The 23,645-nt window shown below is 41.4% G+C and overlaps 1 protein-coding gene and 1 long non-coding RNA gene across 2 annotated transcripts in view; both read left to right on the forward strand.

The window, feature by feature from the left end:
• pcdh1b (protocadherin 1b) overlaps positions 1 to 14,567 on the forward strand; it is a 202,059-nt gene extending 187,492 nt beyond the window's left edge. Inside the window, exon 5 of the mRNA XM_061048586.1 lies at positions 12,907 to 14,567. Coding sequence (XP_060904569.1) covers positions 12,907 to 13,331 — 425 coding nt within the window. The 3' untranslated portion in view covers positions 13,332 to 14,567. The remainder of the gene's footprint in view (positions 1 to 12,906) is intronic.
• Positions 14,568 to 15,546: 979 nt separating this feature from the next.
• LOC132982229 (uncharacterized) lies at positions 15,547 to 22,932 on the forward strand. The gene is made up of 2 exons (XR_009674691.1): positions 15,547 to 18,771; positions 18,802 to 22,932. It is a non-coding gene; the product is annotated as an uncharacterized LOC132982229 (long non-coding RNA).
• Positions 22,933 to 23,645: the final 713 nt, after the last annotated feature.

Below are 23,645 nucleotides of genomic sequence, written 5' to 3' on the forward strand. Positions count from 1 at the left end.
AACGATCAGGGGGTAAACATGAAAACCTGCTGCTGACAAACAGAAATAAACTCTCATAACTGGTAGTTACACTGATGGATTTTGAAGGTCTAAACTAGTCATGGAAGCATCTAACAAATTAGCATTGAGCCTGATTAGTAGGTACCAATATTATGGAAAAATTCCCAGCACATTGCTGCTAAACAGGGTTTAACTGCTGCAACTAAAGGATCCCTATAGAAAGAAAACCGAGTAGTCAGAGTGAGATTTTTCTTTTAAAACCATAAACCATGGTTCCATTACTTCTAAAAGCTTTGAACACGTGCATGTCCCGGAACATGAAATACATTCTCCGTTACATCTACAATACATGTCTGCATGTTTTTTATTCATCTGAAGAAGCTGATGAGATTTATCTGACATTTATAGAGATTTATTTTAACGTTGTTGAAGAGTATTTGTGATTAACTCAGTGTAATAGAAAACATTTTCAGTTTTACTTGGAGATTTTTTTTGTGTGTGTTGAGTGTGCTATTTTCATTTTCAATTAAAAAAAGTAACAGAATCAGTTGGATATTTTAACTGGAACATCGGCAGCTGCCAAAGAGCTTGTTCACACATATACACACTTTATATGCACACACACACACACACACACACACACACACACACACACACACACACACACACACACGCTACCTCTGCTGTATGTAAAGGAGCTGCCCTGAGTGTGTGTGACAGAGTTAAAAGATTTCAACGTCCCATTAATAAGCCTCAACCCCCCCCTTCGTGCACCCCCACCCCAACCCCGCTCCCCCCTCCACTTGAACCCAAAAGCATCTTGGGAGATGGCAGAAGCAGCAACTACAGCCACGGGCTGCCATGCTGCAAATTTATTCACTTTTGTAGGATAATTGAATTTTTCCTTCATAGTAGGCCGATTCCATAGGGGTGTCAGTGTGTTCATGTGTGTGCGTTTGTATGGTGTGTGTGTGTGCACTCTCTATTCCTCTGGACTATTAATAATTGACTGGTTGGCGTTTCTTTCACTGTACAGATTTATTTCACATTGCCGCTAATTTGGTCCTTTTTCACATCTGATCTGTTAGATTTGTTTTTGGTTTTATTCTATTTCCCGGTTGGTTGATGTTATTTACAGTCATGAATGATGAACACGGATGCTTCTGTTATTGAGAGGACGAGGGGGGGTGTCACTGATTTTGATTTACAGCCTCGGCTTCCTGTCTGATGTGGGAGAGTGTGAGTTAACTTCAAGGGACAGGCGTAAACAGGAACACTTTAAACCTACAACATTAGTGAGTGTTTGATGCATGCAAAACAACATTGACAGGTGTGTGAGGCGGCTCTGACAGATGATTCACAAACCAGTCACGTCCCTCCGTCTCAGCAGAAACATTAAAAGAAAGAAAGTCTTGTTTTTATTTAAACAATCTGCCGCTTATTACAGCTTATTTGTCTGTCACATTTCACATCTTATAACCACGGAGAACATTTCAACACAACCCTTTAGTGTGTTTGATGGATATTAAGATCCCAAAAAACATAGATACCCAGGAAGAAAGAGATTAGATTGCCCAATTAAATATCTTCTTCTTTAATGCAGGGACTTTATGGGTGGGGCTGCCTCTCTTCCCCCAAGTGGAGGCCAGGCCAACATGTATGATACACGTTTGAGCCTCTGAGTGAAACATGAACAAGCGGGAAGAATCGCTTGATCTGACCTGGACCAGAGTAATTATTCTCACAATTATATCATGCAGCACAAGTCTTTATGGACATAAATGTGTTTGGATGTGAGAATCTAGTTCAATGTTTGGCCGACTAGTCGGTCATTTATCTGTGTAAACAAGAACAAAAAAAAAAAAGAACAAACCAGAATCAAATTCCCCGAGCTGCTGGTTTACAGTATGACCACCTTCTTTATAAACTTATCAAAGCGAGACCTCAAATCTCCCTTTAAAGAGATGCAGATGTGCTGCGGCAGCCAGCTCCGAGCCCAGCCAGGATGTGTGTGTGTGTGTGTGAGTGAGTGTGTTATATTCAGGTCAGTTTGTGCATTCAAAGCAAACACAAACCGTGTTCCTCAGCATCTCTAATGACCTCTCCTACCGTTCTCTCACAGATGTCTTTCCGTCTCACACACAGTCAGCAGGGTGCAACTGGTCAAATATTTATGGCCTGGAGAAGCCGCTGTGTTATCGTACTTGATATAGCTTCAGGCCATTTCTATTGCCCTTGCTTTGGTTCTTCCTCAGCTGCCTCTTTCAAATACAAAACGCTACAAACAAAAAATAAACTGTGGTGATTTATTTCTGCTCTCGAGCTGCACAGCACCAGTTTCAGATCGGCAAGGTGCAACCAAAAGCTTTTTTTTTTCTTTTTTTTTTAAGAAATACATTCGACCAGTTTATTTTAGATTGCCTTCTGACCAATGACGTTGCAGGTATATTAAGGAAACACAGAAGCTGGTTGGATGAGGTGCAGGAAGTCTCTCCAGTTCAGGTCAGAGCTGGCAGCATGGCAGTGTTGCATCACGCTGAGCTTCTGATGTAACAACAGCAGCAGCAGTTGCAGCACAATGGCACACAAAGGTCGTAAACACTTCAAAGTAGCAAAGTTTCCAGATAATTTGGAGAAATGTGTCAACATTAGTCACATTATATATCTAGAATCTTCACATTAAGTCATTTTTGCTGTGATAAAAAAAACATGCAGTCTGGATAATAGACAGATTTAATGTTTTTATTTAAGCTTCAGTATAAAGTATATCCTTTTTTGAGGAGAAAAATGCTTCATGCATCTTAGGAGAAACGTATGGAATGTACCAAATCTAATTTTTCAAGCGCCCAATTCTGAGTTTTGTAAAAGATAAGAAAAGTGTTCAAGGTTTAAAAGCTGATTTTCAAAAAGGTCTTCTGAGTTTAACAATAAAAAAAGCATTACAATCTCTCAAATGATGAGTATCTTCCAAAAGCTCAGGCTGCCTTACACAAGATATTTTGAATTAAAACACTTTCAAAATATAATCAGAAAACAATGCAAGACATAACTGATCAGACAACAAGTACCATGCTAAAAAATGACTGAACTTTAGCACAGACTTTCAGGGTTTAAATGGTCACTTTGTAAACATTGTATATCTTTTAATCGTTTAATCTATATTCAAACATCAACTTTTCATGCAGCTAATCAATAAACAGCCAGAGCATGTGCAGGTCAAGTGGTTTAGAGTGTCGGAACAGCAGATGAAAATGCAGCAATGAGGGTTGCTAAGCTAACCTGTGAGGTGAAACAGCAAAAAAAACTAAATTTAAGGTGATGACATTTAAATACAAAAGGACATAGAGATTAAAAAGGCAGCAAGTCAGGTGGCAGAAAAGGGAGGAAAGAAGCTTCCAGAGCTGCAGCTGACACTCTTGAGCGCACACAGCATTTTCCAACATGGCTGACCTGCAGTCCACTCCTTCCCTCCTCCATCGCTCTGTGACAAAGTCAGATAAAACCCCCACAGACCCCGGTGGACCGCCGTTATATCACCACGGTTATTTCCCATCGACTGTCGCCTCCTCGCCTCCGCTGCTGTGTCTTTGGTTGGTTGGTTGGAGACCTGGGGCTTGAAGCAGGAAATGGATTTATACCTCGCAGGAAACAGCGAGGAGGTGTAGGGGGGGGTGGGTCTAATTTTAAACGTGTCAGTCAATATGTCGATGTCGGTGGCAGGAGCAGAGCCACTGAGGAGAGGAAGGGGGGGACACGGCATTCATGAAATAAACAAGGAAAAAGAAAGAAACCCATCAAACAAAGATGTTTTTTCTTCTGCTGTCAGAAGGAGTCCAAGGTTGGATTCATTTTGGATTTGGAAAATGAAGAAGGAGAAGGGAGTGGTTGTCTGTCTAATAACTTCTCTGTATGAGGGGGAGGAGGAGGGTAGTTCTGAGTTCTGAAAGCATCAAATGTTGATGTTTGAAAGCAGAAAAAAACAAAACATTTTCATCCTCATGACTCTCTCGTGCTAATTAGTGAAAGAACGAATGGCTTGTAATATCTGATTCCTCTCTTTTTTTTTCTTTCTTTACTTCTGTCTTGGAGATAAATCTGTGCTTCTCTTCCTTCATTTTCTGCCAAACACGACTCCCCTCTCCTGTCTTCTTTTTACTCCACTTTCATCTCCCCCTCACCTCCCTCCCATCCCTGCATCCCTCCTCCCCTTTCCCGTCCTCTTTCCCAGCTCTGTGTCGATTAATTAATTGCCGGCTAATTTAATTTCTCCAAAAGTAATAACTTGTTTAAGCATGAATAAAGACTGACAAGGCAAAGTTCTAATCTGCCCAAAGTTTAATTAGAGCCGGCAAGGTTTCCGCACCGAGCCAGACTGGGGGGTCAGACAGACATAGAGAGAGAGAGAGAGAGAGAGAGAGAGAGAGAGAGAAACGGAGCGAAAGAGAGAGAAAGGATGGAATGATGGGACACATAAAAAGAGAAATGGAAGCTTGAAACAAAGGAACTAAATAAAGACGTAAGATGTCTTCAAAGAAGCAGACAGCTTAAACTTATTTAACCTGAATTAACGTCTCCATGCTAACAAGAGTTATATTCCTTTCTGCAAAAAAAAAAAAAACTCTAATCAGAGAAGCTTACAGTCAAAATAATCCACTTTTAAAACCAAGAGCACACTAAATACCTCAGGCAGAAGAGAAAAGCTGAAGAAAGGGTGTATTTTTTAAAGGAATAGTTCAACATTTTGGGAAACATAATCTATACCTATGCATCCAAAAGTAGAAGAATTGATCCAGTGCATTGCTTCAACCTGCAGCCATAGAATCATCTGTATTGGCTGACCCAGAACAAAAGTACTACAACAAAAATTACAGGTTGCTTAATACTGAAAAGGGCAGGTCGTGCCTGTAGGGTTGTAGTCCAGAATTAGAATGAGACCAAGACATACCCCAGACCAAAGTGATCTGAGACCAAGACAAGACCGAGACATTTAGGGATCGAGACAAAGTCAAGACCAATACCAAGACGAGACAAGAACAAGGCCATAAATATCAATGAGAAATCATTATCCAGTATGCAGGGGGGGGGGGGGAGGACGGAGGACCATAACACTGGGAAGGTTGCAGCTGTAACCGGGGGCTGAAAATGAAATTATGAATTAATTAAAGGTATACGATCTTTAAAAAAGAAGCATTTTCCTTCTAATCGCAGTAATGACGTGGGAAAAAATATTTTGAGGCAGAAACAGACGTGTTAATACTGTTCTGTTCAAAGCCACGAGACCCCCGGTGACAAAACCGCTGTTTTACCTTCTAGGAAAATGGAGTTACTTGTCTACCCTGCCTTGTTGGTCAGTTTGTTTGTAGTTTTTTTTTTTTTGTAACTTAAGTGTTTGATCTGTTAAGTTTGGATCCCACTGAAGTTGAAGTCCAGCAACTGATGTCTTGTGCTTAGTAAAATCATTACGTTTGGTGTCTCTGGAGAGAGAGAGAGAGAGAGAAATGTAACCAACAACTGCGTGTGCTTAACAAAAGAATCTTCTCTTACTCTAAATGTCACGCTTTAGCCCTCTAATTCATTGATTATTCAACTAGGATTTTTTTTATACTTAAACCATACTTTGCTGTGAATATGTAGAGCCTTATGGCTACTTGATCACCTTTGAGGCTTGTTTTCTATAAGAGATTAGTTTAACTGTGGTTCCTTTTATAGATGCACATGTCTGGAACACACATGATGACCAAATCCTTACATAAATGTTGCAAATAATGCCTCCGTATTGGTTGAATTAGTGCTGTGTTTCTAAAAGCAAAGTATCCCTGTGTGTGTGTGTATGCGTGTGTGTGTGTGTGTGTGTGTGTGTGTGTGTGTGTGTGTGTGTGTGTGTGTGTGTGTGTGTGTGTGTGTGTGTGAGTGTGTGTGAGTGTGTGTGAGTGTGTGGGCTGTTGGAGTCACCACTGATTGCAGCGGGGGAAGCAGCAGCAGCAGCAGCAGCAGCACATCATTGGCTCCTTCCTGGACTTTTTTGAGCGTACAGAGCAGGCTGCACCTCCTCTCACTCCTCTATTGTTCCTATAAGATAAATTGGAGCCATTGTCATCAACAGAGAAAAGCAATAATTGAAGGTTTTCCTGCTGCAGCTTTAACTGCAGCATGAACACACACACGCACACACACACACACACACACACACACACACACACACACACACACACACACACACACACACACATACGGCAGCTTCAAAGTAATTAAACACATTAACACTTCAAGCAGGAGCAGAAGAACAAAAAAAAGAGGAGCTCTCTTTTGTGTACATTTTCTTCCATTTATCACCCAGGACTGAGCAGAGCGAGGGGAAGCATGAGGATTTAGCATATCTCTGAGACTAAAGTGATGGAGCGGAAAAAAGAGGAGGAAGAAGAGGAGGAGGCGGAGGAGGAGGAGGGAAGAAAGAGAGAGCCAATCCGCCTGGGCTCTTTACTTTAGTCGACAGAGTAAAATGTCAGATACTCATCTGAAAATTATTTTCATTTCATACCACTGACATCCTCCTGAGCAAGGACTCTGAAATCTAATTAGTTTGACCGGAAAATGGTGACCAAGGTAGCGGAGTGTGTTATGCAGAGGGAGAGGGCGTCAGGGTGAGCGAGGGTCCCCGGGGTTAACTGAAACTCAGGAGTGCAGATAAGGGAAAAAAAACTCAGGAGGGCTACTCCATTTTAAACAGCCCTGACTAATAGAGGCAACCTTGAATCCGGCGTCACAGCCCTCTGACAAGTGCAGCGGCCGAGCCTCGCCGAGGGCTCCGCAGAGTGAGCGGCGCAGATAGCATTTCCTCCTTCGGGGGTTACCGCGGAAACTTTTCCAACTTCCTTTAAGTACTGATGAGAACCCTGAAATAATCCACCAATCGTGCCTCCACTTCCACCATGTCACGCTCTGTAGTTAATGGAACATCACACGGTTTAAAGGCCTCATAGGCTCCCCCCTTGAGGCTGCAGAGTTCATCAAACCCTTAAATGTTATATACTGAAAATACTGATGATTTAGCTTTTCTTCACTGCAGGAAGCCAAAGCTGTCCAATACTCTCACCAGACATGATACTTGGTCATTTTGCATCACTTGGAATAACATCATGTCTCGGGCGCTGGTTGAGCTAAGTTGGTAGAGCAGGTAGAGCGCCCCCTGTACAGAAGCTACTGTCACACAGGTCACAGGTTCAACTCCTGATCCTGGTGCATTCTGGTGCATGCCATCCCCCAGTCTCTCTCCCCACATTACCTCTCTCTCTACATCTGTCCTATTGAAATAGAGACAAAAGCTCAAAAGATGTTTAAGACATCTTTAGATATCCAATGTGTCACATGCATAGCAACAGCACTGTAATCAAAAATCATAATCTTGGAGATTTCTGGTTGGATGAATGTCAACATTTCTTGCAGATTGGTGAATACATTGCATAGTGAGCCTTTATGGAAAAACTGATGAAACACTGTAGAATTCATCCGATGATTTGGCTTTCCAAACTGGTCATAACTCTAAAAAAATAATAATTTTTGTGTTTTCATTATTAGCTCTGATCCAAAAAGTGAAAATACCCAATTAAGGTAATTGTCCAAGAGAGTGATCCACCAGCAACTCTGGTGGCTTAAAATAAATAATGGCTTTTCTGGTTTGTTTTAAAGAGGGAAAAAAAAGCAATACCTTTTTGGTGGACATACTTTGATCAGCGCTCCCCCGAAATAAAAAACAAATGCAGCCATTAGCCTTTTTCAGCTGTTTACCGAAGTAATCCATTGGAGCAATTCCAACACTTTTAATACCCACTGGTCATTTAGACCAAAACTAGGGGCCCTGTTATAAAAAATACCAGATAACTTTATAGTTCCAATTCAATTGATAGTTTATGTAAAAAACAGTTACCGAGAAAAATTAGAACAGAAAACTGTTAAATAATTACTTTAATGACATTCTGAAATACCTACGAGAACTCTTAAAGTTCTTCATTCCATTCTTGACTGACAGAGCTGTCAGCTGTTTGAGGCTCAGTCACTAATGAGAGTCGGCAGCAGACAAACCCGCTCTGTTAGCGGCCTGCATCAGCCTCTGATCAGCCTTCATATCGACTTTGATGATGATGATGATGATCTGGGCTGCAGGTGAGAGGCGGCGCTGGCAGCTCATGTCCAACCCCCCAGAGGAAGACCTTGTTATCCAAAACTGTTATTGATCTTGCATCTTAGCCACAGCCCACCCTAACCGCCCAAACTCTTCCTCCCTTCATGCTCGCCAATTAGCTCCTTCTCAAACCAGAGCCAATTAGTTCTTGTTCTTAATTAGGACGAACAAGACCTCCGTCAGCCCAACGCTTAATCCTGTGATTAGAGCTACACATCAGCGTGCCAAAGGCCTGGACACAGGGTCGCTCTCTGATTGGCCAACAATTTCTCTGTTTTTGCCGTTTTTTAACACATTTTGAGTCATGTGAATGGATGCACATTGAGGCATGATTTCTAGCGCTGGAACTATGTGTACATAGTTTTATTCTACAGCAAGTTTTTGCTTGTAAATGCATGTGAAATATACAACATTTTCTAAAACTAGTATGCTGATGAATATAAGTATGATTTTGAACATACAAGGGAAGTAACCAGACCTACATTTTCAACAAGGTTATACCCCTTGAAACAGGGATGTACCTTCCAAGAAATAGTTGCTCACATGATCCTGCTAAAATTGATGTATAATCGATATTATAATAGAAAAGGCCTTTTTTATTTTTTGCAACAGGGAGCTAAGGCTTTAACGTTTTAAATCATCAAGGTTTTGTGCTGCTCATTGATATCTAAACATGACTTAAAGTGAATTTTAAAATGTGAAGCCCCATGCATGCTTACTCTGCAGGAGCCATCCTCAATCTGTATAGAGCTTGGATAATAGTACCTATAATGTTATCAAATAAATGATTGGGCATTTCTTCCAAAAACAGCAAAACATCCACACTGTGCAGATTTTAGGGATATGAAGGATTTAGATATACTTAAAGAGATAAAACAGCAGTAAGCAAAAATTGTAATATAGGAGTAATATTTCCTTGGATGATCAAACACCTTTGCACCCTGCTGATAATAATGAGAGTATAACTTCAAACATCCAGCATTAGAACTAGTTTTGGATCAATATCTTTTGTGTCTATTATGCAACATTTAACAGAAAAAGATTGCACTTTGCTGGATGTAATCATCATACATAATACTGCTACTGTAGCACAACATTGACTGTTTAACTTTAAAGACAAAGTAAAAAAAAACAATTAGGCTACTATACATACATTTAATTTGTCACAAAATATAAATAGACCTTTCTCTTTTCATTATGTATCATATTTGTACCATCCCGGTATGCGTTTGTGAGAAATGTAGGACATGAGTTGCGTGCTTTCATCTGAGATGAGGCGTGGAAAAGACGGGGTTGCACTGAAGCAACAGTTTGATCACACCGTGCCACCACAGGAGTGACTGAACAGAAGGTGAGCTTTCTGTTTATCTCCTCTTAAACTCGTAAACATCACCTGTTCAAAGATGGCTCCCCTGAGAAAGATGCTCCACTCCGACAAGTGTCGGGGAGCTTGTGTAAGTGACAAACATAAACAGACAGAGCGGAGAGTCTTCCAGCAGGAACAGCTGTGAGTGAACTCAGGGAGAAAGAGCACAAAGTGGACTCATCATACAAAAAAAAAAAAAAAAAAACACAAACATGGAGACTGTTGACGTGAGACATTTTCAAGCTTTGGATGCTTTCTTTTAAACCTCTTCCAAGAGGAGCCAGTTCATTGATCACACGAGACAGTCTATTGAACATGATGATTAAACAGCACTACACTGAAAAAGAAACAGATCTTAAAACTTGATTTTGATGCAGGAAACACCTTCAAAACAAGACAGGAAGTAAAGCAGGTCTTGTATTAAGCTCCCCGTCATGCCCGGTGATATTATACTTTAGCTGCTAATTCCAAAACAACTTTCTGATGCAATTAGCCCAAACCAGATGTCACACAGTAGGCCTGGAGCTTGTTCATGCCCTGGGGAATCCGGGCCTTGGGGCAGTTTGGGGGCAGAACGCTTTGCCAGACTTGTATGGAGACCATGAATACCAAAAGCTAATTTAAAGGAAATCTGACCAGTTGTTGCAGCTCTGTTGCTTTAGACAGGGATATTCACCGACATGTGTTCTATCAACTGAGACTGAAGCATTAAAAGTTGTTTCTCTGAATAAAAGTGAATCCTCGCAGAATGGCTTATTGGCCCTCATGAGTCAAATGGGTGATCAGAAATGAGAGCGCAAAACACACCTCATGAAAAGGTAGACAGAAGCAGCTAAAGTTTGGAGTTTTGAAAATTGAGAGTAAATGCCATACTGCAGAAAACAATACAGATTATTTCAAATATCTAATTACAGAAATGATACTTACAGAGATCAACCTTTTTGTGAAGTGTAACAGAAAGTATCTTACTTTTTAAAATCCTTCCTGTAATGTTGTCAGATACTTAGAATAACAGTCTGAGTTTAACATAGACGAAAAAAGCGCTGAGCCATTACAATCATTACAACTCCCCTATATGTCTCAACAGGGCCTAAGGTTTTTTAAAGAACACAATTACTCAAACACTCCTCCAAAGAGGGATAGTGTGGAGAGTAAAAAAAAAAACAATGGCTGTCAATATTTGCACGGTCACAAACCTAACAGAATGGTGGATTGAACTCTGCCAGTTGACGGCTATAGAACTGTGCCTGTGGTGGTTGCTACTAGCAACAGAGTGTTTAACTGAGGCCAACTGCTGGTGGCCAAATTTGCAGGTTCCAGCAACATTTATAGACTCAAAGTCAGACGGGTCAGAGGTTCTGAGCTGTTGTTAAACAAAGTTTCCCTGCAGGCTGCGGTCCAGCTGCACTTGGCTGCTGAGTCCTTCCTCTGTTGTTGTTGCGGAAGTGAGTCAAGTTTCGAGTTTGTTCAGGCATGCAGCTCTGAGGACTTCTTGCTCTATAAGCCTCCTGCTGACACCACGTTCAGAGCAAAAGCACTTATTAAACAGCCGCTCTGAACTCAGCAGCCACTCGCACATGACTTAACATTTTTTGCAAGCACCTTGCTTTTGCATGGGAAGTGCTTAAAATCCCAAATCCACGGCAGCGGCGGCCGTGAGAATGTCGGGGGGGGGAAAAAAGAGAGACGGAGCGCGGCCGCTACTCAGCACTCCCTGGGATTAGATTGTACACATCAACCCGCAAACAGACAGAAAAGCCGACTGTAGCTCCTTTTGCAAAAAAAAAAAAAAAGGAGGCAATGAATTTAAATTATGCATGAAGCAGAGGGCATTTTGGGAAATAAGCGCCATTCCCCTGGAGAACCAGCAAACCCCCACTTCTGCCCCCTCCCCTGCAAGCCCCGAGCCTCCAGTATCAAAGAATGATCTAATGTCACGCACGGAAGAAAGGTTACTTTCTGCATACGCATTGATATTTCTGCTTCCATCTCTGACCTTTTTCCATTCTAGGCTGTGATTTTTTAAATGCGAACTCAGCCCCCGCGTCCGCCTGTCTGTCAGATTCTGTCTGTCCACCTGCCCGTCTCAGAGACTTGTGATGAGAGTTCAATTCATAAAATATCATATCATGAGAAAAGAGGAAGAAGGCGGATTCCATGATCTTCACCGAAATTGTTTAAAGGAACAGGGATGCAGATGAAATCCCTTTTTTGAAGCATCTCTTGTGTGTGTCATCTTTAACTGTGTCAGTTCGTTGAGGTTAAGGGGGGGGGGAAATCACAGTCTCGTTATTTTTGCCTTAATTGGCTGTTTGTGCAACATAATTAACGTTTTAATGAATCTAAGCATGTTTCTTTGCTCCTTTAAAATCAGATGATCCTGTTTCACGCCCGGCACCCTCCGTTTGATATGTGGTTTCCATCTTTCAGCAACAAATTAAGCAACGTTCTTGGCACTTTGTGAACCATAAGTGACTTTGAAAATACATACAGAGAATTCATTTATTTCCCTCAAATGGAGAGCCGTGTGTGTGTTTGTGTGTGTGTGAACAATACACTTCTTTAAACTATCATCCCAACTTTTTAACTCTAAAATATTCAAATGATCTGGACTGCAGCCAGGCGTTAAACAGAATCACTGAGCACTAAAAAAGCATCCATGCACAAGACTACACACAATAATTAACATTAAATATATCAATTTAATAGAGACATGAAATGGAATGAATTGAACCAATTATTATTATTTTATTTTTTTTAAATAACAGCCTACATGAAGTTAAGGTTTACTGTGTAGTTACAGTACTGAACTCCCTCAAGTTAAAAGCCAGGTATGACAGACATTGATTTTGCTATCCTTATTCTACATAAAACAACATTCTTCAACCATGGGATCAAGCCAATTGTTTCCATATCACCAAAGTCCAAATTGTCCCAAATCAGTTTTAATAATTCCCTGTGTTTAAAAGTAGAAAGAAAACCAAACAACTCACAACATCATTAGTGAAAAAGGCATTTTTAAAATGTGTCTTTTCAGATGGAATCACTGAATATCAAAGTCCTGCTGTTGATTGATGTTAAGTCAGAAATGACAGAAGACTGTTCCACACCAGAGGCCAAGGCCACATGGGGGTCCTTGGTATGGCCACGTTTGAGAACCCCAGGTCTAAATTGTTGTCAGAGGATAGTCAACGGGTTTCGAGACGTCATACCAAATTAGAAGTCGGTTCATCAGCCTGACACAAAATATCTCTTATTACTTTGTACCTCACCCTCATCTCCATCTCTTAACCCTCCTGTCTTTTCCCGTTGGATCCTTGATACTCATGCTGTCTTTCTTTCTTTGTCATTCTCTCCGTAGACCTCAGGCCTCTTCCCGACGTGGCGATGACTGGTAACTGCACCCGCGAGTGCACCGAGTATGGCCACTCTGACTCCTGCTGGATGCCCGGCCAGACTTCCCCCAACCGCAAGGTGTCCATGAATGCCCCCGCGCTCTCCACCTTTGTGCCTTACCAGGAGATGGACGGGCAGGAGCAGCTGATGGCCAACGGCAGCCCAAAGCCCATGATGATGGAGGAGCGCGGGACAGGGGGCGGTGGAGGAAGCAGTTCCAAAGTGGCCAACATGCGGTTTATGACGCCCTACAGCAGTGCCTACCCTGGGGGCGGAGACTCAACCGGTAAAGACTGTGGGCTGGAGGAGATCCCGCTGAGCCAGGCGGTGGAGTATCACTCAGCCACCACTCCAACTGGCCAGACCTCGAAGAGGGAGATCTACCTGTGAGGGCTCAGCCCTCCACCTTAAAACCCCCAACCACCTCCCCAAGCTCCCAAACATTCCCCGTTGCTGCTCACCATCACTTTTCCCGCCCCCCCTCACTGCCGCCCCCTGTGCCTATTACTCGCTGTGCTGCAGCACCGACTCCTCTTCTTCCTTTTTATAACTGCATCCACCGAAAAGGCTTTAGACCCTTGCCCCCACCTCGCCCACTGCCACCGCCCCTCCCCCCTTCTAGAAACCAATCAAATGTAAAATAGAATGAATTAAAATCAATTGAAGAAAACACACAGCTCCTGCGGCTGTGGAAGGAATGTAAACTACACCACATCGTTGTGATAATTTAATGGGAAACTATTTAGCTACTCACGTATTTGAGTTGGATTTTGTGCGTTGCTTTAGGCTATGTCGCTGTGTTGGAACAGAAAAAGAAAAATCACCTTCGGGGGGGAGAAGGGAAGGAACTTCTTGTAAATCCTACTTAAGTATACTGTGTAATGCTATGTATCCTGAATTCTTTTGATTCTTTTTTTTTGGTTTTATTTACTTTACACTTTTCTCTTTCGACTCCGGAGCATCTGGAAATACATTTTTGAGCCAAGTTGCATCAAATCAACCGGGCTCATTTTTATCAGGAACAGCTTGTCGCCAACGTAAGACGTTCCAAGTAACGCGGCTGTTTTCCACCCTCTGGAGTGAGAACTCTATTCATTTATTTTTTTCGCTGTGAAGAGCTCTTTTTTCAGTGTACAGAGCTGTAAATACTACAAACAGTGACAGAGGAAACTGCTGTGGCTGTGAGTGTGGATCCGTCGCTGTCTGCAGATCTTACGTCGCATTGATGGACTGAAAACCGTCGCATGTACAGAGAAACGACACCGCAGGCGTTCACCGTCACAATGCAGGAACCTGGACGCTTGAGCATCACCGACGGTGCCGAGTTACAAACAAAACTTTGGTTTTGTTTTTTTTTTCCTCTTCTCTACAACTTCACTACACAATATGATTTTTGGTTCATGAGGGGATAAAATCATTAGAGGAACATGATACCAATTAATTCAGGACGGAAGGAAATCTGAGTTCTGAGAGCTTCAGTCAGGGGTTCGGTCAAAGCCGAGTACCTGAGTACCATTGTTATTATTAATGCTCTTGTCAGTAGTTTGCCATAGAACGACAGTTTGTTAGCAGGTAAAGTGTGCAAAAGAAAACTATTAAAAAGATGTTTCCGAAAAAAAAAGAAAATTTCCTTTATATAAATGCAAATTCAAACACGTTATATGATATTGTTTTCTCACGTCGCAACATTCTCATGTAAAAAGTCAAACTGTGAACTCCTGCTAGCTTTCCTGGCAGTGTTAATATTAGAGTGGGAACGAGTAGTGGGGAAAAAAAAAAAAAAGAATTAGTTAAAAACTGAAAATCTAGCAATTGTTCAGTTTTTTTATCAGGCTTACCTTTTTGGTTTTTCGAGCGTCAGCAGTGTGAGATTGGATGTTTGTATTGTTTTTATAGCCCAGTAAACTATGACTATGTGACTTTTCATGCAAAACAGTTGTAAACATCACCTTAGCATCCGGCAAATTAATCCACAATTTTTTTTTTTTTTGGGGGGGATTTTTATTGTAATGACAAGAAATGACACAATGAACCAACAAAGTAACAGAGAGCCTACCATAGACAAAGTTTAAAACTTAAAGATTGTCCTATTTTTTGGCACTCAAAGAAAGTCAAGAGGTCATTCAAATCAAAAGGGTTCATCCTCTTGGGGAAGCAGGAACGTGATCATTAACCTTTATGGCAGGCTGGTAATCGGCTTTGACATGTTGTGAGCAGAAGTTTAGCATCAACCATTGCCTGAAGATCAAGATGCATCATCATCTGGTGGTATGCGTTTCTGAAAGAAAAGTCAGGGAGGTTATTAGAAAGGGTTCATCCACAGGGGAGGATGAATATTATCAAGGAATTTAGAAAATGTCAGTCCAATTGGATGGTTGGAATGCAGTGTTTCTGGAGTTTAGGCAGACAAATTTATGTTTGTTGGTGCGAGGAAAAAATCAAAGGGCGTCTTGGCAGTATTTGCATTTTAATCCTCTGAATGTCCACAGCTAGTTGTCTATCAATTTTCCATTAGACACATAGATCGACATCCCAGTTCTTAATGATTTTAGAAAACCCATGGCTCATTTGTATGATTCACAAACAAAAAAGTAATTAAAACAATAAAAATGATGTTAATGATTGTCAGAATTGTCAGAACAAAAGATTTGAACGTTTAATAGACAGAAGGAGTGCTTGTTTAAAGTGACTGTTGTGGTTTCATAAACTATCGTAGCAGCACATAGCAGCTGTATCTTCATATATACGCTAATGATAGTGCTGCCAGTATGATTGCACCTCCACACATCCCAGCTGTGAGTGTGTTGTTTGTGCTAACAGTGCTGAATGTTTCCCCGCTGAGTTTTCAAGCTTGAAGGAAGAGCTCTCCGGTCAGAATCTCCTCTCGTTAGTTCCCACCTCTTTACCTCCTCAGTGTGAGGCTGAGCCGTTCGTTGTTAAGCAGAGGTATTTATTAAACCTGTTAGCTCTGTGCAGCGGGGGGAGGTGGGCCTGGCTTCCTGTGGTGCCGTAGCCGCACAGGAATGCAGGATTAATGACACCTGTACAGGCTTCAGTCCACTAACACCCACTCCGCACAGCGCAGCACAGAAACTCTAATTACAACCCGAGGCTCTCTGCACATCACCGGCGATCATTTGCGCCAGTAAAAGCGAGACGCTTTAAAGAAGTCCATTCATTCCGCACCGGGTGTTAATGGCTGCTGAGGGTAATGTGAGATTTCACCTGTAGTGATGCACACCAGCTGAGACCGGATGGATGAATGGGAGGGCACAGTGAGAGAGAGAGAGAGAGTGCTGCAAAAAATCTCCCTAACAAGTGGTTTAGTCTCATACGGAGCCCTGCAGCTCGGAACAAAGCAGAAATCAGCCTGGAGAGGGAGATTGCTCCACTTGTTACCATTACAAACAGATGTTTTCTTACTTCGTCTTACGTCCAGTGAAGCCCCGTTATACAACTGAGTAAAAGAGCAAATAATTGCACATTTTCTTTTATCATTAATTCCTTGTCCAACTTGCAAAATGGCCATTAATCAGAAAATGAAATGACTCTGAAAATTGAAATCTCCACTCTTCATGTACGTAGATGAATATGAAGGATGATCATGCTCTGTTTTGAGCATGTCATTTAGCTTATTAGCCAAATATGGCTCTTATGATGGCTTCTTGTGTGACCATATGAGCAGATTTCTATTTTGTTTAGTTTCAAAAAAATTGCATCGAAGGTTTAAGATAATGTGTTTTCATAGAAAATGTAACAAAGCTCTCTGGTACAAAAAAACTCACATCCATTTGGTAAAATGTTGCCTGCAGACACTCTCTGGTTTTCCATTGTTTGCTGCTGTCTGGCATCATCATAAAACATGTATGAGGACGTATCCTTGATATGAATGGAAGATTGGAAGGCTCTGCACATACGAGCTGAAGGAGTACACTCACTCACTTGTGAATTCTCCCCACAATTACCTGCACTGTTTACACATCAGCTCAAAGTGCATGAAATGGACTTTGTACTACAGAGGTTGGCAGATTAAAGTCTCTTCAATGTCTAGTTAACTGACTCAGACACCAGGGTTATAACATGCAGCTCCTCTGGGTGATGTCCAGACAAGGTCAGTAGGACAGAGCAAGTGTGTGTGTGTGTGTGGGGACTTCTGTTAAGATAGTAAGTCCAAAAAGAAGTCAATCTCACCTCTTCAGGGCGTAAGACTCCCCCTGATTTCATTTTGTTTCAACAAAAGTATTCATTTCTGGAAACTTTCTGCAACAAAGAAAGCTTCTGTGGAAACAAGTGGGGATTATTTCTCCCGTTCTGGCAGCGATGTCTCGACGGCTGGGTATGAAATTAAATGACTTGTCATTTGTTTTGTTTTTTTGCAGCGTGTGTGAAGTGAACATCCAGCCCGCAGAATCACTGAGGGAACATCAAAGCGACGCCGCTGGGCTGCGACGCCTTCGAGGCTAAAAAAAACCCGAAGCAAAATCGGCCGTCTTCTGGGTCACGTCGGGGTCACACTATCTCGTTTTATTTGGCAAACAATCGGCTTCAATGAGCGTGTCGGACGGTTAATCCCCCCCGCTTTCCACCACTTTATTTTTATCCTTTTTGAACGCCGTGCTCTCCCATTTCTGCTGTGCCGCTTAATTGCTTTTTATTGTTCCCACATTTGTTTGTAGTGTGTTGGAAGTCAATGAGCAAGATGTTAGCGCGATTCAAAAACACCATTCCTCCGCTCTCTGAAGGTGATTTGATTTATTGTCGCCATATCTGCCTGTTCAGAAACCACACGCACATAAAAACACACACACACACACACAGAGTCACTGTATTCCCCTGCAGATAAATCAACCATCATTCAACCAACGTTCAGACCCTCCCTGCGACAGAGATTTAGAGTTCACGGGCGCCACCGCGGTCCCTCGTGCTCCTCGTCTTCCTCTGGTGATTTAACGCCGACGCTCAGAGCTCTGATTGATTATTTACGGCCTAACATGGAGGTCCACATTGACTCTCCTCCTTCCTTTTCCCATGGCCACGTTTCGCCGTTTCACGGTAAACAAGTCATTTTTTTCCCCCCTCCTCTCCCTGACGCCGGCGCACGGCCCGACCAGCCGCTGGCCTCCCAGGTGGCCGCTGTGTTCTGCTGTCTCAGGTAAAGACAGAGGAGAGAGGTCGAAGTCATATAGTGCAAGTTTAACCTCAACTCTTTGGCACCAATTAACCCCAGAGGAAGAAAAGTAACCTCTGGTGACATCTGGTGACCTCCTCAAGCTTTTGCTGCTTGCACCTCACAGCACTGCAAAGACCGCTCGTGTGTGTCTGTGTGTTTGTACATGTGCCTACTGAGAGATTCAAATACCCTACATGGCCAAAAGTACGTGGACAGTCGGTCCATCATGTCTCATGCCATGTGAGGCCCATTAATGTTGGACACAGAAGCTCTAGAAATGTCAACTTGGCAGGGAGGCTTTGAGTAAGTCTTGCTGAGCATGAACAGAGAATTTGTGAAAACTAGAAACAATCTACAGTTTTCCCTTGAGTCAAAAGTTGCAATTACTGTGTTGCATTTCCAGCTATGAGACTGCACATGTCTGCAGAGTTAAAGTACAATACAAACAGTACGTGTATGTGTAAAGACAGTCTTAAGGCCTCCTGTCAGGCTACAAACACTTCCTGCTCCCTGAAGGAACCAATGAAACCCCCAAAACAACTCCCTAATCCCCACCATCAACACAACCACCAGCAGCTAGCTACCCATCAGCCCCCAGGAGAGCTGCTGTCACACACACTGACAACCTCTGTGAGTGTGTGTGTGTGTGTGTGTGTGTGTGTGTGTGTGTGTGTGTGTGTGTGTGCGCAGCAGGTGTGTCTGCATGCAGAGCATCCACCTTTTGTTCTACTGCCATCACATTTAAAGTCAAATCAGTGACTGGCGGACTGGTGTTTGTGTTTCTCACATCAGCAACGTTTTACACAGAACAATCTGAGAGACAAACAGTCGATAAAACAGAGATGTGATGGCTCATCTTCAGTCAGCTGCTGCTCCTCCTCACAACATGTCATGCTTTACCAGATATCTCAGTAAGGCACTTTTATTGTCTTCAAATATTTAAAGGTAAAAGCTATTGATCATAAGTTTGGAATTCAAAAGGACAATGCATGTCAGATCTGAATCCACATGAATCTTCTTTATTATTTTAAAAACACAACACTGACTTATCTTCTAAACCGCTCCTCCTCTTACTCTAAAATAATCCCCAATCGCTGCTTTACAATACAAATGCGGTCCTTAATGTAAAATGCTTTTTCTATTTTCAAGCAAAGTGCTTTGCCGCTCAAACCCGCTGGTTTATCCTTGATTTATTATTAATACAGAGTGCACTAGTTCACTTCTAAAACACTTCATAGACTTACTGATTTATGACTTAAATGCATAAATGTCTTCAAAAAACACTTTGGTTTACTTTTAGGAACTTATTGGTTTACTACTGACGGGCATTATTTATGTATGAATCCACTGCTGTGCTTACAGAGAAATGTCTAGAACACAGACTGCGTCTCAAATTGTTGATTTTGTTTTCAATTAAGGTCAGTTTCTTAATGTTGCACTTATCAGTGTGTCACACTCTATCAAATTAACTTCAAAAGAATCATTTGCTTGACTTACCCGCTGAAGAATGTTCTCAACTCTGCAACTCTTCAGAGATTTTAAGCTTCGTTTTTTGTTTAGTTTTAGTTTGGCGGGACATACATCCTGTCTGGTGACGTCACAGCGTTTCCAGCTGCAGCTCTCATGATCACGTGCATGACATTAAGCATCAAGTAGCTGAAAATCCAGATGTTTGGCCCAGGAGTCGATAGAGACACAACCTCAGAATCAACTGGCTTTCATCTGAACGATATCTGGATAACCAATAACAGATACTTGGGCTTGGACCACCGCTTGTTTTCTTTTTTATTCAAGTCCGACAGGCAACTTAAAGAGCAAAAATTGGGATGTTATCAAGACACAACTTACTTGAATGTAAATGTAATGATAGCCTGGTTGACTCTCACATCACAGAAATGTTTCAACTCAAAGGATTTCAGGATCCAGGATCCATTTCTTTATATATACAGAGCACACTTTGAGACGTAGTCTGTATTTCCTACTTTTACTTCTTTGATTAGTCGTGCTCTCCAGTTGTGAAATCTTCTGCTCTCTTTTTGAATCTCGTTGTCGTTGCTGTGAGTTCAGCTGTGGGTTGGAATCTGCTCCTACATGGCAGTTAAAATGTGACTTTTTTGTTTTGTTTGTTTGTTGGTTTGTTTTTTTGGGTGTGTGCTGTGTACCAGAAGATTCACTTTGTTTAAAGACACACACAGGAATGATTTTTTCTTCAATGTTCCCCCTCCACTCTTCTCCTCAGTGTGACTGTCAGAGACACAATGAGTCTGTCAGTCACTCTAAGACTCATCTCTTCTCTCTGTCCACTTATGATCAGTGTGGAATGAGTTTGGGCCTCTCATGTCACTTTTGTTTCTAGGTTTGGGACTTTTGCATTAATGGTGTTAAGTCACAGAATTAAGACCCAACTTTAAAATGATACGAAGACTATCCAAATGAGAGACACTGAAGTATCTCAGTTAAGCTGCTGTGTTTTTTAGGGATGTCTGTATTCCAAAATAAGAATATTCTGCAAACTTTTGCAAAGATTTCGGCTCATTTTCTTCACTCTGGAGGCAAGAAAACACAGCTTTCTTCATCAGTAGAGTTCTTTTGGCACTGGAAAATTATATTTTCTTTGGTAAATTTGGACAAAAAGTTCCAGATACCAACTGAAATCCCTCATGGTTTTTGTTTTCCTTTGCTTTGGTCCCCAGAAATACCCACATCTTTTCACACAAATTAGTGCAACTTCTTTAATGAATTTCTTTGCACTCTCCTTGGCAATTTCCAACCTCTCCCGAGTTTGTAGCCCACTTTTATTTAAGACATTTTTCGGTAACTAAGCACGATTGGACTTTACCCTGGGTAGCTTCCTCAGACTACACAAGAGTAACTACAGAGCCACAAGAGACACTATATCACTATCTTAGCAGAGGCTAGAGTAGTATTCTCTAGACATCTTAATTCACTCTGACATGAAAAATCTGCAGAGTGCACCTTTCATAAAACATGAATCTCCTCCAAACCTGACTGCTCTGAGGGCCTGTCACCTTTGTCTATCTGTTTTCCAAACTGATTAATTCTCCTGACGATGAGTGCCAAGTTTCTGTCTCTGGTAGGAGCACTAGAAATCACATTTTCTATGGGCAACAATTAATACTTCATTTTCATGAACACAGTCAGTTATTTCTGTGACTTTAATACAATTGAATCTGTGCAAAAGTCTTACTCCCAGAACAACGAGTGAAAGCACGAGAGCAGCCGACTTGTTTTTCATGAAACCATGTGATAAAGTTTGCAGTGCTTTGCTGTTTCTTTTGGTTGTGTATTATACTGAGGCTGGGGTCTTCAGCTTGAAGCATGAAACAAGCCAACTTTATAAATATACAATTTTGTTGTTGTCGCAGTTGTTTTAAAATCAATGTTATGGAATCAACACTGCTATAGAGATACTGTATGAATATAAATGGTCGTTGCTGTTTTTTACCAGATGCGGCGGTGTGTACATGATGTTTTCTGAGCGGGGCTGGACTGGACTCTGTGTTTTTCTTTTTTTTTTTTTTTCTTTACTTCACCTGTACCAGATTTCAAACAGAATCAGACTCAAATCAGACAAATTGTTTTCAGAGCCCAAACAGGATGACAGGCCACTCAGGATGTTTAGAAAGTACGGAAGTTAAGAGCAGCCATTCAAGCTGATGATAATGTTAGGGTCATTATCAGTCATTTAGCCTTAACGGTAATAGGAGCATTAAATAAACTATATTCTTAACAAAACAGAAAGACGATAAAGTCATGACGACAATATGAACTACTGTAAAGGGGCACACAGTGTTTTCTGTTGTACTAAATTCATGTTTCTGGCTTTGGAAAGTGCAATTTAGCCCCAGAATTTAGCAACTGAAGAAATGTACATCCCTTAAAAGTTTGACATGTGATGTGACGTTAAGATAAGCAAAAACAAAACAAAAAACAGTATTGAGTTTAGAAAGTAATCCCAGGTTCATGATGATACATCAGACCATCCTTTATATTGAAACATAGAACTCATTCATTACCGCAAAATATCTCGTTTGCTAGATACCTGCCTTTTAAAAGATAGGTACAACACCTGATCTATGAATGCAAAGAAAAATGTTCTTGGGAAAACAGACTTCGAGAAAGCTACAGTGGCCGCTCTCAGCTTCCGTACTTCAACAATGACATGGAACTTTTTTTCTGTTTTTCTTTAACTCGTGTAAGAAAACAAAAAGCCGGAGCTGCCGAAACCCTTTTGTCTTTGCAGAAAGTCCACGTTTGTAGCCTCAGTGTTGGTTGGTTATATTTATATAGGAACAATGCTAGTGATGCCTTGTTTTTTTGTACAGTTTTATGTACATGGAAGTGTAGGTTTTTAAAAAATGAAGATAAAAAAAACAGTATATATATATTCAAACGCCGTGAAGGAAATCTGAACCTGTAGGGTTTTGTTGTCTAAAGTACCGTAGGCTTTTTAAATGTAGGAGTGATGAGTCAGGCTCAGAGCGGAGGACGACGGCTTCTCTCCTCCAATCACACACTGGCTTTACCGTTCTGTTCTGTCATGTTCGTCCGAAGACAAACTGTACATTTCTTTAGTTTCTTTGTTTTCGTTGTTTGTTTCTTTGGGGTCTTTGAGTTTTTTCTTAGAGGAAGTTGGGTGATGTGTTTGTTTGAGCCTCATCTGTTCTCTTTTGATCAGCATCCGCATGTTTGACTTTAAAAAAATAATGTGGTCTTTTATTTTTGCTGAGCAAATCAAAGAAATGATATCTTGTAATTACTCCTTCCTTATAGCTTTACAATAAAATACATTCAGTCAAAGGAAGACGATGGCTGTCAATCTGTCCTTCTGTCCTCAGATGTTTGTTTCTTCACTTAAAAACACAAAACACAAGTTATGTCTTTCTTCTTTAGATATAAATACAGTTTGCATTCCTGCTTCTTATGGCTGATGTTGCCAGTAAATTAAAATTACAATAATGTATCTGTTTTATAAGCAGGGATTATGTGCACAATTGGTTGTCTAGCCAGTCCCATATGAAGTCATAATCTGCTTTCATATGTACACTCCTGAACATTTCTAGAAAATTTCAGGCGATCTTCACCTGAAATCTGTCTGATCTGGCTGTTCATCATGCACCTCACAGCGGAGACTATCCCTGTCACATAGGAAGGGGGGGGGGGGGGGGGGGGGGCAGATGATCTCAGGAGAAAGACCTGACTTAAAGAGAACAATGCAAGAGAAGCAGTTAAAGCATCAGAGTCCACTATACGATGCTATAATGGCAATATTTACCTTTTAATCAATGCTATGTTGAGTTAGATCCCAAATCCCAATATCAACAAAAGAGCGGATAAGAACATACTGGCAAACAGAAAACATAACGCAGCCCTTGAGTGCATATAGTCTATGGTCATGCACTGACCTAAGGTAATACAAATCACCATTCCGTCCCACTGGCTCGAGGTGAATTCTCCTGATTATATTCTTGCTGTCTTCTCACATCAGCTCACTCAAACTTCAAGTGGAAATT

Source organism: Labrus mixtus, chromosome 10 (genome assembly GCF_963584025.1).
Source record: "Labrus mixtus chromosome 10, fLabMix1.1, whole genome shotgun sequence".
Classification (NCBI taxonomy): domain Eukaryota; kingdom Metazoa; phylum Chordata; class Actinopteri; order Labriformes; family Labridae; genus Labrus; species Labrus mixtus.